Source organism: Caretta caretta, chromosome 7 (assembly GCF_965140235.1).
Source record: "Caretta caretta isolate rCarCar2 chromosome 7, rCarCar1.hap1, whole genome shotgun sequence".
Lineage (NCBI taxonomy): Eukaryota > Metazoa > Chordata > Testudines > Cheloniidae > Caretta > Caretta caretta.
Genome location: NC_134212.1, coordinates 117,108,787 through 117,122,466, shown reverse-complemented (window position 1 = coordinate 117,122,466; position 13,680 = coordinate 117,108,787). Strand labels below are relative to the sequence as shown.

The 13,680-nt window shown below is 41.1% G+C and overlaps 1 protein-coding gene across 3 annotated transcripts in view; it reads left to right on the top strand.

Annotated features, from left to right (window-relative positions):
- RBM20 (RNA binding motif protein 20) overlaps positions 1-13,680 on the top strand; it is a 164,594-nt gene that overhangs the window by 69,857 nt on the left and 81,057 nt on the right. Inside the window, exon 1 of one of the 3 annotated variants that reach the window (XM_048856269.2) lies at positions 7,587-7,947. The exons of the other annotated variants lie outside the window; for them this stretch is intronic. Coding sequence (XP_048712226.2) covers positions 7,664-7,947 — 284 coding nt within the window. The 5' untranslated portion in view covers positions 7,587-7,663. Of the gene's footprint in view, positions 1-7,586; positions 7,948-13,680 lie in introns of those variants that run through there. 3 annotated transcript variants of the gene reach the window in all.

Here is a 13,680-nt window from a genome sequence, read left to right as displayed (position 1 = left end):
TGACTTTGGATAAGCTGTTTTTAATTGCCACGAGTCTACCATAAGAAATGGATGATCATGGTAGTTATTTAGAAACTAGTGATCATTTAAGCATAACAAATCACACTTACTAAGCCTGGGTACTCTGGACATTGATAACTGATGAAGAATTGTATCTATGCATTCATTATATGGTTGTCCTTTGGGAGACATTTATTACAGCCAACCAAGAATTTTTGGCACTCCTTATCTCCATGTGCAAGCACCATTATATTCTTATATGCTACTCAGCTAATGCTAAACATGCTAAACGTAGAAATTTGTTTAAAACTGTTTGCAAGCTGTACCTTTGTGATTATCTTTGTGCATAGTAACATTGGTTTATGAAACAAAAACTGATCATCTTTGACCATGTGCAGAGATTTGCATTCCCTGGTGTTTACCTGCTGATGGAAGCATTTTTAAAGGCAAACTGAGAAATTTAACACAATGTATTTGCTATGTTCAAGCATCTTTGCCACTCAGATAGTCTTTATAACATTGATGTTTATCATTGATCAAACCTGTGCAACCTGCTTTCCTCTTATTTTTTAGTTACTGAGAATTAATATATATTTTTAAAGACTCCTCTGTGTTACAAACCAAAACTTATAAAGTGTAAATATTTACTGTATGTAAGTCTCTGCATGTTTCCATGTAACAAATGGGTCTCTAGTCTTTATTTTTATCATTTATTTAATATAAAATTAAAACAACTTATCTACAGTTTGCTTGACAAATAAATTTGTATTAGAAAATTGTTGAAATGAGTATTACAAGGCAATTGCAGAACTTCATTAATTTTTTTCTTCTTTCTCCAGTTACTTTAGTAAAATTGTCTATTGTACTTAAAGAAAAGCCATGTTTTACTGCAGATGTGAGTTCTGACAACATAAGGTAGTAGAATGGGCCTCATTGTCCAGGTGTGGAACACCTGTGAGTATCTGCTGTGATTAAGTGTGAATACAGCACCTGATCATCCTGGTACACACTGAGAAACTGTCATCATCCTTGAATCCCAGGTGCCTGCAGGATTAGGTTAATGAAGAGGAGACTGAGGATCTGATACTGACAAGAATGTGGTCTTTATATCTGAAAATAAAGGATTGGAAAGAGTGGTTTTGAGTCTGTTAACCACAGTATGTTCTGCTGCAGACTTATGACACACCATTTTATATTTAAAATATGCATCAAGATAAAGTTTTAAGTTCATTTTAGTCTTAAACAAGAGCATTTCCCCTAGTAAGACTGTTTGATAAAACACCTCACCAGTGCTTTGTGACCAACCCATTACTTTTTGTGGATCAAATACTCTCCTTTGCGCATGTGTGCACATGCACACACCTACTGAAGTCAGCATAACCTTGACTTTAGCAAAGCTTTTGACATGGTCTCCCATGGTATTCTTGCCAGCAAGTCAAAGAAGTATGGGCTGGAAGAATGGACTATACGGTGGATAGAAAGCAGGCTAGATTGTCAGGCTCAACGGGTAGTGATCAATGGCTCGATGTCTAGTTGGCAACCGGTATCGAGCAGAGTGTCCCAGGGGTCAGTCCTGGGGCTGGTTTTGTTCAACATCTTCATTAATGATCTGGATGATGGGATGGATTGCACCCTCAGCAAGTTTGCGGATGACACTAAGCTGCGGGGAGAGGTAGATACACTGGAGGGTAGGGATAGGGTCCAGCGTAACCTAGACAAATTGGAGGATTGGGCCAAAAGAAATCTGATGAGGTTCAACAAGGAGAAGTGCAGAGTCCTGCACTTAGGACGGAAGAATCCCATGCACTGCTACAGGCTGGGGACTGACTGGCTAAGTGACAGTTCTGCAGAGAAGGACCTGGGGATTACAGTGGATGAGAAGCTGGATATGAGTCAATAGTGTGCTCTTGTTGCAAGGAAGGCTAACGGTTTATTGGGCTGCATTAGTAGGAGCATTGCCAGCAGATTGAGGGAGGTGATTATTCCCCTATATTTGGCACTGGTGAGGCCACATCTGGAATATTGTGTCCAGTTTTGGTCCCCCAACTACAGAAGGGACGTGGACAAATCGGAGAGAGTCCAGAAGAGGGCAATAAAAATTATTAGGGGCCTGGGGCACATGACTTACAAGATGACACTGAGGGGACTGGGATTATTTAGTCTGCAGAGGGGAAGAGTGAGGGGGGATTTGATAGCAGCCTTCAACTACCTGAAGGGGGGTTCCAAAGAGGATGGAGCTAGGCTGTTCTCAGTGGTGGTAGATGACATAACAAGGAGCAATAGTCTTGAGTTGCAGTGGGGGAGGTCTAGGTCGGATATTAGGAAACACTATTTCACTAGGAGGGTGGTGAAGCACTGGAATGGGTTACCTAGGGAGGTGGTGGAATCTTCTTCCTCAGATGTTGTCAAGGTTCCTTCCCCACTCTGAACTCTAGGGTACAGATGTGGGGACCTGCATGAAAGACCCCCTAAGCTTATTCTTACCCGCTTAGGTTAAAAGCTGCCACCTCCAAAGTGTTACACAAAGAACAGGGAAAGTGCTCACTTGGAAACATCTCCCCCCCCCCCAAATACCTCCCAAGCACGACACCCCCTTTCCTGGGAAAGACTTGATAAAAATCCTCACCAATTTGCATAGGTGAACACAGACCCAAACACTTGGATCTTAAGAACTATGAAAAAAGCAATCAGCTTCTTAAAAGAAGAATTTTAATTAAAGAAAAAGTAAAATCAGGATGGTAAATACCTTACAGGGTAATCAGATTCAAAACATAGAGAATCCCTCTAGGCAAAACCTTAAGTTACAAAAAGACACAAAAACAGGAATATACATTCCATTCAGCACAACTTATTTTATCAGCCATTTAAACAAAACAGAATCTAACGCATATCTAACTAGATTGCTTACTGACTCTTTATAGGAGTTCTCACCTGCATTCCTGCTCTGGTCCTGGCAGAAACATCACACAGACAGAGAGGACCCTTTGTTCCCCCCTACTCCAGCTTTGAAAGTATCTCGTTTTCTCGTTGATCATTTTGGTCAAGTGCCAGCGAGGTTATCTTAGCTTCTTAACCCTTTACAGGTGAAAGGGTTTTTCCTCTGTCCAGGAGGGATTTAAAGGTGGTTAGCCGTCCCTTTATATTTATGACAGAGGTTTTTAAGGCCTGGTGTGACAAAGCCCTGGCTGGGATGATTTAGTTGGGGTTGGTCCTGCTCTGAGCAGGGGTTTGGACTAGATGACCTCCTGAGGTCTCTTCCAACCCTAATCTTCTATGATTCTATAATAAGCTCTATATGTATATATAATGGTAAATTTGGTCTTCAGATAATAAAATTACAAGCCAGTTACAACAGTGAATCTTACCACTAGAAAGTTATTCAGCATAACTGCCATAAACACTTAAAATGGGTCCTACTCTGCTGCAAGTTTTAAAACAAAACTCTTGTTGACTTGAGTGGGTGGTCTGGATGTGGAATGATGACAAATTACAGCTCTTAAATGTTATGGCAGAATTAATTTAAATAAAACTTAATGGGAAATGGTGTCACTGGTGAACTATAATGGATATATTATGTAAAATATACATAATGGACTCTTGTGGCTAAAAAGAAATAGCTGAAAAAATTGCTTTATATATTTAAAATAATTTCAAATATGGCCCATCTAGCACTTTCCTTTGTGCAGAACATGTTTAACAAATTGCATTTCAGTGAGAAATACTGTTGAAATGGTTGTGATCTTCAGTAAGTGTTTTGGATTAGATCTTGCTAGTAATGATGTTTCCTTTTTTTGTCAGTTCAAGTATAGAGCATTTGTACAAAACTTCCAGGGTTTGTTGTTGTTGTTGTTAAGAGATTGTTTGGGTTGAGTGAATTCCAGGCTAAACTGTGTATCTGATTTGGATTCAGGATGATATCTGATTTCACTATTATGGAGATCAATTATAGAGAGAGAAAGCAGGAAAGGTTCTGGAAATGGAGGCAGGCAATCTAATTATTAACAATCTACAACTGAACAAATTCTGCTAACTGAAGGGAAACCAAATTCACTGTTTCAGCCATGTTAGTCTGTATTTGCAAAAAGAAAAGGAGTACTTGTGGCACCTTAGAGACTAACCAATTTATCTGAGCATAAGCTTTCGTGAGCTACAGCTCACTTCATCGGATGCATACTGTGGAAAATACAGAAGATGTTTTTATACACACAAACCATGAAAAAATTTATCACCCATTTTTTCATGGTTTGTGTGTATAAAAACATCTTCTGTATTTTCCACAGTATGCATCCGATGAAGTGAGCTGTAGCTCACGAAAGCTTATTCTCAGATAAATTGGTTAGTCTCTGGGGTGCCACAAATACTCCTTTTCTTTTTGCAAATTCACTGTTTTATTTCCTACAGCAGTCTCTCATAACACATAGAAACAGAGTTATGTTGGTATTGCCCTTCCTGCTGCAATTTACTCATTATTTGTATTACTTGGTAAGACTGAAAATTAAAGTTACTTTTGTTTTGATACGTACAATCATGTTCCAGCCTCTAAGCAGTTTGCTAAAGTTTCTTGCTTATTTCCTGTGTCACAGTGATGCTTTGCTAACGCAAGAAAACGAGTCCTCTCTTTGGAATTTCTTTGGTGGCAGGCTCTAAAGTCACACTGCACTGCAGAATTCAAAGTTTCATCACCTGTAGAGCTTAATAATGATTCCTGTGCCTCAGATCAGTTTTACTGGCCCCCGGGAATTGTTACTCCAGGTAGCACCCACTTTCCTGACCCTAAAGCTGATCCACACTGCTGTATAGTAACCTGTTTATGGAAGGTGTGAGGACATGTGTCCCCCACTCTCCAGATGTGCTCATGTTGTTCTCTAATGACCACATCCAGGCAGAAGTGGGTAGAGCTGTTGGTCTGGGAACATGTGTAATTCAGTGATTTGATTTGTAAAAATCTACAGAATCACAATTTCAGTGGTGTCACCTTCTGCAGCGTGGTGGGAGTGTGAGGGACGGGACACTCAATGCCTCTCCACCCCCCACCAACTCCCAGGTCCTCTGGATAGTGGCAATTTCGATCATACAGTGTCTTTGGAAATGGGTTGAGTTGGGTATCATTAGAAAGCCCTTTCACCCACAAACACAATGATACCAAACATGACAAACTGAGAACAATTATATAGATATATATTCGAGAAAAGGTTTAAAAATCATTGTATTTTTAATTATAGTTTAATACAAGTATTGAATCATGGTCAAACATAGGTCCAACATGCAGCCTTCACAAAGTTAAATCATGACTCTTGACTGACCATCCTGTGGCATTGGTTAATGCTCAGAATATGATACCTGATTGATTTTTTTTAATGTTACAGATGACTATAAATGGAAGGAGTGCTTCAGGCTGATTTGCAATCTTGGGCAAAAAAAAAAGAAGCAGTTCAGTGGTATTATTAGCTTTGTTTATTATTACAAAAGAGTTGCAATGAGGCACTGATTAAGATGTCAGCATCCAGCCAAAAATTACTGGAATCCCTCTGCAAATGGTATGCACATCGTTACATGACATACAGTACATCACCTCTATCAGTTGGTCCTTCAGCCCGCATGTAGATTGCGCCGATCACAACAGGTCTTCCATTCTTCTCTGATCCTGGCCTTCCTTCTGCATGTGCGGCCATGCCTTTTCACAATAAACATAACACAAGTAATTCAAAGCCCAAAGTAATTTATTACAAAATCCTTGTTTGTACTTTGGTCTTGATCATTTTTAGGCATCAATGGAGAGACATAGAGAACTGACTAATTGCTGAATCTTTGGAGAATGTCACTGCGGAGGACCTGGTTAAATACAATGCCTGGCAGCACCTTACTTGCCATAAGAAGTGCACCCATAAACTGAACTTGGCAAGACTGGTGAAAAAGTTCATCAAGCATCAAGAAAAGATTGAAGATGCTGGGACAAGAGGCAGCTGTGGGTGAGACTCACCTTATGCTAGGTCCCATGGCCTCCGTTTCGAGAATGACACCTGCTTCTTCTGTGGTAAGCCAGAATCCCGAAGGCATCTGTAAAGCACAGTTACATGAGTAAAATCACATGAGACAGATGGGAAACTGTATGAAGCAGTCACTGGAAGGTAAAGTTAAGTGGGTGCATTGACCCAAAAGATGCCCATGAATACAATATTGCATATCATATTGTGTGCTGCACCAAGAATGTATGTAATGTGTTGCATCAGAATGCAAAAGCAACAGAAAGAAATACTGATTTTACTGTTACAAGGGTGTGACTCAGCTGGAGTTCATAAGTTGCCTCACAGAGGTTCTAGTGGATGGGAGAATGGTAGTGATGGCCAGTGCAAAGGCTACGTCCAGAGAAGTGTGTGCTTTGAAAAGGATTGAAGAAGAACAAATGCTTAGCAGAAAGGCCCTTAAAGCACTTATTGAAGACGAGCTTTGGGATATGGCTATAGTGGGGTTTTTTTTAGCAGTCCTATTCACAGAAATGAAAGAGAGCACGTTTCCTTAAAAGCTGCAGAGATGTGGCACTGAAGAAAATGCTGATGTCAACGGTACTATGAAGACTGTTAGCAGCTGCTAAATTTTGATGTAAACACTTTGTGTCCTTCAGGATGTGGGAGTTTCCAGGGATCCATAGCTGATGCTGGACCTCAAAAAATAATAGCACGAGACCTGTACTGCTACTTTAAGAAGTGCTTGGTGATCGCAGTGACATCAGCACTTACCGGAAGCAAGTGGTGCACAAAGCTCTGATTTTATCACAAAGCCTTGTGTGCGAGTCCTTGCCTGAGAGACAGATTTCCAACATATACATGAGATCTGTGCAGTGTACGTGTAATCTCTACTAATACTAGTCTATATCTAATACCGGACCTATAATGAAGTCCTCCTCATGTTTGACACACATGCGGAGGAATCAATTAAAACCAGTGCCAGAAATAAAAGACTCCAGGGTATTGCACCTGTTCAATATGAAATCGCTGACTCCATGAACGTTGCCAATGTCACAATGAAGAAGCTGCTGTCTCAAACTCGCACAAAGGATGAGTTAACCTTGCAGGAAAAGCACGTCAGCATGCGGAGAATTGCTTGAAGAATTTCATCGTTGCATGGCATAACAAAGCTGCTGCTTCGTACTGTTCAGTGGGGTTTCTTTGTAGTTCCCATGAGGAGGCTGGCACTAAAATTATCTTGAATGCCATCAAAGCCACAGGGAGAGGTGCTGCTAAACTCCGGGTTTTTGCACAAGACACAGATGTTCTAGTGATCTCCTTGAGATGCTACCTGAGACTGCCACAAGATTTTGCTTTTGTGCCTACTGCTAGGGAAGAGAATCACTGTATATCCCTCAGAGATATATTCCTATCTTTTGGACCATGAAAAGCTGCCAAGCTGCCAAGTTTCCACGCCCATTCAGGATGTGCAACTACTGGAAGGTTGGCTGGAAAGACCAAATTATTTTACATGAAGGTGTTTGATTCAGCCTCCAAAAACTCTCTCCTCACTCTGAACATGCTTGGAACAGCCAAGATGGTCACTAATGAGGTCATAAATATGCTAGAGGCATTCATATACTGAATTTACCATTTGAAGACCAACATTATGACATTTGCAGAGCTACATTGGTGGATGTCTTCTAAAAAGCAGACAAATGGGAGAAGAATTGCCACCGACAAGGGGTACATTTACACCTGCTATCAGGAGGGCAAATTATCAAGCAGTGGAGTGGCTCCAGGATAATCAAGCACATCCAGAACTACACTCCCTTATCAGGCATGGATGGGTCTTGGAGCAAGAACTGATCACACCAGTTATGTATGATATACCATACGCTCCTGAATCAATCCTCCAGCTAATCAAATGCTTGTGTGCAAAGACCAGGTGCTCACTACCCTGCAAATGTGCAGCCAGCAACCTGCCTTGTCGCAGAGATGTGTAAGTACAGTATGGATGAGCATCAGTGTGATGGGTCTAGCCGTGGTGCCCTAGATGGAGATGACGCTGATGATGACTTTGATGAATAAATGTTTTCCACCCTACACGTCAAAGCTAACTTCCCTAGCATTACCAATGCTCAATGTCTTTTTTTTTTTTTGAATGTAAGTGATGCATCCCTGTGTTAAGGCATAATTTTAAAAAGTTGATTTTTAAACATTTTCTTGAATACGTATCTACATAATTGTTCTAGGTTTGTCATGTTTGATACCATTGTGTTTGCAGGTTTTTGAATGATCTCCAACTCAACCCATTTCCAGTGACGTATTATCAACATCTCCACCAACCGGAGAACCTGGAACTGGGGGAGGGCAGTGAGTTTCCCTAGCCATGCTGCAGAGGGGGTGACAGTTGAAATTACGATTGTGTAGATTTTTACAAATGAAATGACACCTCCCTGACCGTTCTGCCACTAACTTGCTGACAGAATGAGATTTTACTACATTATGCCCTCAGATGATGGAAGCTGATTTGCAGTGAGTCATGTCAGTAAAAGCTTAAAGTGCAGTGCTCTTCACTAAACAATTTCTTTAAAAGTTGGTAGGAATCAGTGTGTCTGCTCAGATTTTAAAAACAAACCAACCAACAAAGAAATCCCAATCCCCTTTTTATTTACTAAAATGATCCCCACACAGACTTATTTTGTCTTGAAACAGGTACTGCAAACACTGATATTTGGATATTGCCAAGAATTGCTAGGCACAATACAGATTTAAAATCGGATCGGTCACATGTCATATTCTAAATATGCATTACACAAAGGGGTGGAGGAAGGAATTGACCTCAAATAATTAATTATTATTATGGGATTGAAATGTCTAGCTGACAATGAAGTGTGGCTCCCTCTGGGGTGAAAGGCAGCCCCTGTTCAACAGCACACAAAATCAGCACTCAGCAGGTCAAACCCAGCCTTGAACTTGCAAGTGATTCTGCAGATGGGTTTGTTTCATTTTGTGGATAACTTATCCACTGTCATCAGGAAATTTCCCTTGCTGTTTTGGCACAGTTTGCATAACTGGTACTTTCAGCTTGAGGATTTGAGTGGCAATGGAAAGCTTGTAAATCTCTTCAGTCAGCACTTCAGTTGTACATTTCTGTGGGCATAAGGATTAAAATTCATAGCTGAGACACACCCTGGAGGTCATTGGTGTAATATTTGTTAGGAAGCTTTAGAAGTGAGAGGAAAGTGTTAAATGCACGTCTGCTGGGCTGTAATAAACAGTTGTCTCTGGCAATAAATTATCCAGACTGCAGGTGGTCTGTGGTACTGACAAAATACTGGCTGTATGACACTTAATGTGACCTATGTCCAAGCTAGTGAACACTTCAGTGCATCTCTGTGCCATATTGTCTAAAAATAGGCAGCAACCCTGATGAAGTCTACTTTAAAGATTTCTTTTTTTGGATTTCTTTTGTATTTGAGTAAAAATTGTATGTTACTTTCTGCAATGCGACTACTAGAGCACAAGAGAAGTGCAAACAGCAAAACAGACAAAATTAATATGAAGCATGAAGGAGGACAGGTAGTGCACCAATGGCAGAAGTTGATGCCAAAGCTGATAGGTTGCCGTATAAAATTTTTTAGATCACATGCTAAAATTCTGGCTGTGCAATGCACAAAGCAAAGAAACAATTATTTCCCTCCACTGTAGTATCACAGTTCAGGGCAACTGCATCAGTATTCCCCCTCCATGGTCCAATGAGGGCATCCACTCTCAGGCTTCCAGCTCCCCAGTAGTCACCTGTCTTGGGTGAAGACACGTGTGTCACTCCCTTCTGACTGGGGTAGTTCCAAGATGCATGGTTCCTTGCCCACACTGTGAATTTCCCAGCCAGTCAAAGTGCCTAAGCAGGTCTGCTTTGCTTTTCTCCCCAGAGGCTATAAACAATGTAATCGCCCACAGGTATAAGTTAACACGCAGCCCTTTCTGAGCAAGCACATTTATTCGTAAGGTGAAAGCATGACCAAGAAAAACACATTAAAACAATAAAAGAACCTACACACATGCTAATAAGCTTACCAGAGATCACCCCAGCCCCAACAAGGGCTCTTGCCAACACCCCAAGGGGTTTCTGTGGTCACAAGTCCGTAACAGCTGCTAGCTTAGAACAAGCACACCCATGAATTTGTGTCTTTCCTACAGTTTGGGTCTTTGATCCGCAGAGACTGTGAATAATCAGCCCTCTGATTTTCTCAGGGCAAAGCTTCCAAAAGTTGGGTCTTTGCATAATCAGAGATGGTAATTTGCATTCACCTCCCCCAGGTATCTCCTAGGAACCCTACTTAACTTTGTTTGTCTGACACATTGTTTAAAATAGTCCTTTGAAGCTCATGACCCTTCCCAAGATTTACATTGGCCAAGTCTCCTCTCCAGAGATGTTACATACAATCCCCCAATAATAAATAAACTTTGCATTTTTAATTCAGTGGGCTCTAAAGATACTTAAACTTAATTCAGTGAAGTTTAAATTAGTTCAGTCAGGTTTGTCAAAGATATTGCAGGAAAACATCATATTGGTTACATATAGCACCTGCAAAATCTCTAATACTGGGTTTCTGCTTGGTTAATTTGTTTCTTGCATATGAATTAGTCTTATGCTGCTGGTTGGGGGGGGTTATTGTTATGTGATCGCGCTATTTAATTAGCTGTTACAATGCCTAAACTAATGCATATGGGTTTTTTCATTGTTTTTTATATCCAAAGACATAAAATAAAAAGACAAATAATTTTAGTCCTTGGCCAAGTCATAGGTCAGGTTTTCTAAACCTTTTATCATTTTTATTGCCATTTTATAGCCATCTTTGTTTACTTGAAGAAGGCCTGCTGTAAGATAGATAGCAAAATCTGTGGGTAGATAGGCATTAGTGTGCTGAACAGATTTATGTAGGGAAAAATCATGGTCTAGTGGCTAGAGTCAAGATCCCTGGGTTCTGTTCCTGTGGTGAGTCAGTTAATTTCTATGTGCATCAATTTTTCTCACCTGTAAAATGTATATTATAATACTGGATTATAATACCTACCAACACAGAGCTGTCCTATAAAACAAAATTAAGGATTATTATCAAAGTATTTTTGCAATTCTTGGAAAGAAAGAAGGCCCTAGAGAAGTCTGAAATAGCACAGGCTCAGTTCTGGGAGGGTAGCACCAGCCATGCAGACTGTGTTATGTGGGAAAGCTAATTTCAAATTGAAAGCTCAGTTCTCATGAACTGGACAGCACGAGGATGGGAATGCTTCAAAATATCATGTTCCTTAACAAGAGCCCCCAACTTTGCTTTATGAGCCTTTCATGTTATGTGTTAGAGAGGTGCAAAGTATTTTTATTGGTAATTTATTTGTCTCTTTGAAAAGAGTTATGATCATGTTTCCAGGAGGGCGGGAGTAATTTGTGGCAGTCTTCAGGAACACCACTGAGGGTGCAAACAGCCACACTTAGGTGTGTAAGGGCAGCGAAAGAAGAAAAAGTTCCAAAACCCCATCTGGGAAAAAATGTATTTCCCAACAATATTTCTTCTCATGTGGAATTTTTGGTTATGAGTCGATACGCTCAACGTACATGGGGCTCTGTAGCCATGATGTCCTTAGCTTAAAGGTTCAATTGCTGATAGAATTATACCAGCTTTATGTCAGCAGCTGGTGAAAACTTCTCAGCCACATAGTCCCCTTTAATGAATGATCATGTGATACACATGGGCAATAGTTGTTGACAGGTATGTGGGCCAGTGCCCTGTGTCTTGCAGCAATCTACACATGCCTGTGTCTGCAACTCCTGAGCCACTAGATTAGAAAGTCACGAGACACAACAAATGTTTCTTTGTGCAGAGGTTGTTTTGAATGTTTTTCACTTCACGGGCCCTATCCTGAAAGCAGCTACACACAGGTGTAGTCCCATTAAGGTCAGTGGGACTATTTTGCTTGAGGAAAAATTACTCATGTGTGTAGGTGTTTGCAGAACTGGGCCCCAAGTATTGAACTGTAAATGGATGGCTCCTAACTAAAGTAGGAGGGAAAACAAATTATGTTTCTATTGTAGTGCTTGACAGTGGGTGCTTTTTCATCAGGGGGTCACTTGTACTTCATCCTCATCACAAATGTAATGCTACAGATTAACATGCATGTTTTCTATTCCTTTAACTGCTTTAAATAGTGGAATGGTGTGAATGGGAACAAATTATTTGTGTTTGTACAATCTTGGGTATGTGCTTTTATAATGCACCGGATTAACCTTCCCCAATACGCTCTACAGCTTGTTGCTGTCCTCTGCTATGCTTCTTGTGTGTTCGCTTACATTCCAAATCTTGCTCACTCCTCCTTGATTCTTGGGAAACTAACAAGGAGAGATGTGTAACTTTTGCAGCGTGAATTGCACAGGGGCAAGTGAATCCCCTTTTACGTCTGTTTCTATGAAAGGTTTGCTATGCCGGGTTATTTATATCCTGCACTTATCGCCAAATATGTGATGTAATTTCCTAAACTGTGGCCTCATGACTAGTTGCTAATGTTATTCTGTTTCACAAATAGCATGAATGAAATACAAACTTCACACTCTAAAAGATAACTGTCTGCCTGCCTCTCCCACCTGTCGCCCTTCTGTGCCCATATGCAGTGATTTTTAGTGTACATGGCTAATTAATTGTTACTACACTTGGCCAATGTGCATCAAGTTTTCAGAAATACAAAGTATCTTTATCTTAGCTACACACATCTCCCATGAGCAATAAATACATCCCCCCTCATCCATTTTTTGGCGGGGGTCTAATGGCCCTGTGTTGTTTGAATTAAGGAGGGCAATTTTAAATCCACTGCCCTTGTAAAAAACATCATGTTATGGTTTACTGCTGTGTGGCGTGTGTGCAGCAGGCCAAGCTGATTGGTAACACCAGGCTTTCCCGTGAAGCCCGGGGGATTGACAGCCACAGCTTGATCACGACAACAGATGGAAATCTGCTGTATCTGCAGGCGCTCACACCCTGCAGGTTTTAAGGCTGCAGCAATGTGAACACCATTTGCAGCGCAAAGTTGTGTCTGTAAGGCAAATGCCCAGTCACTGGCCCTGTTGAGATTCAGAAGAATGAGTACATGCTTCCCTAAAAGCTTGTTATAGCAGATTATTGCACCAGAGATGGCTGATTTGCTATGATCTGTTACATAAAAATGAGTATGTGGATCAGTAGAATTCCGAGGTGAGGCCTGGGGCTTGATACTCTCTCTTCTTTCTCACTTGCTCTTCCCCTCTTGAATGAAACCCGTACAATGCCCCTTGTTCTCAGTGGGTGGCAGGCCTCCTACTCATCCACTTTACATTCCCTGCTGGCTGCCTCTTCAGCAAAGACCCACTTCTAAGGGGGGGGGGGGGGTCAGTAAATCCCTGTCCCTCCTGCTGTTGCTTTTCCGAGACCCCTGTTATCTCCTCATGGGAGATGATGTGGACCCAGAATCAGGGGCAAATGGACGGGCTAGTTCAGTTGCAGTATGTCCTGGCATGTGAGGGTCATAGGAATTGTGACTTGATTCCACCTCCCAGGATCCACAGATCTACCATCTTCCCCGACACGATACCCCCTACACCATTGGTTTTCAACTCTTGGGGTATGCAGAGGTCTTCCAAGAGGTACATCAGCTCATCTAGATATTTGCCTGGTTTTACAACAGGCTACATAAAAAGCACTAG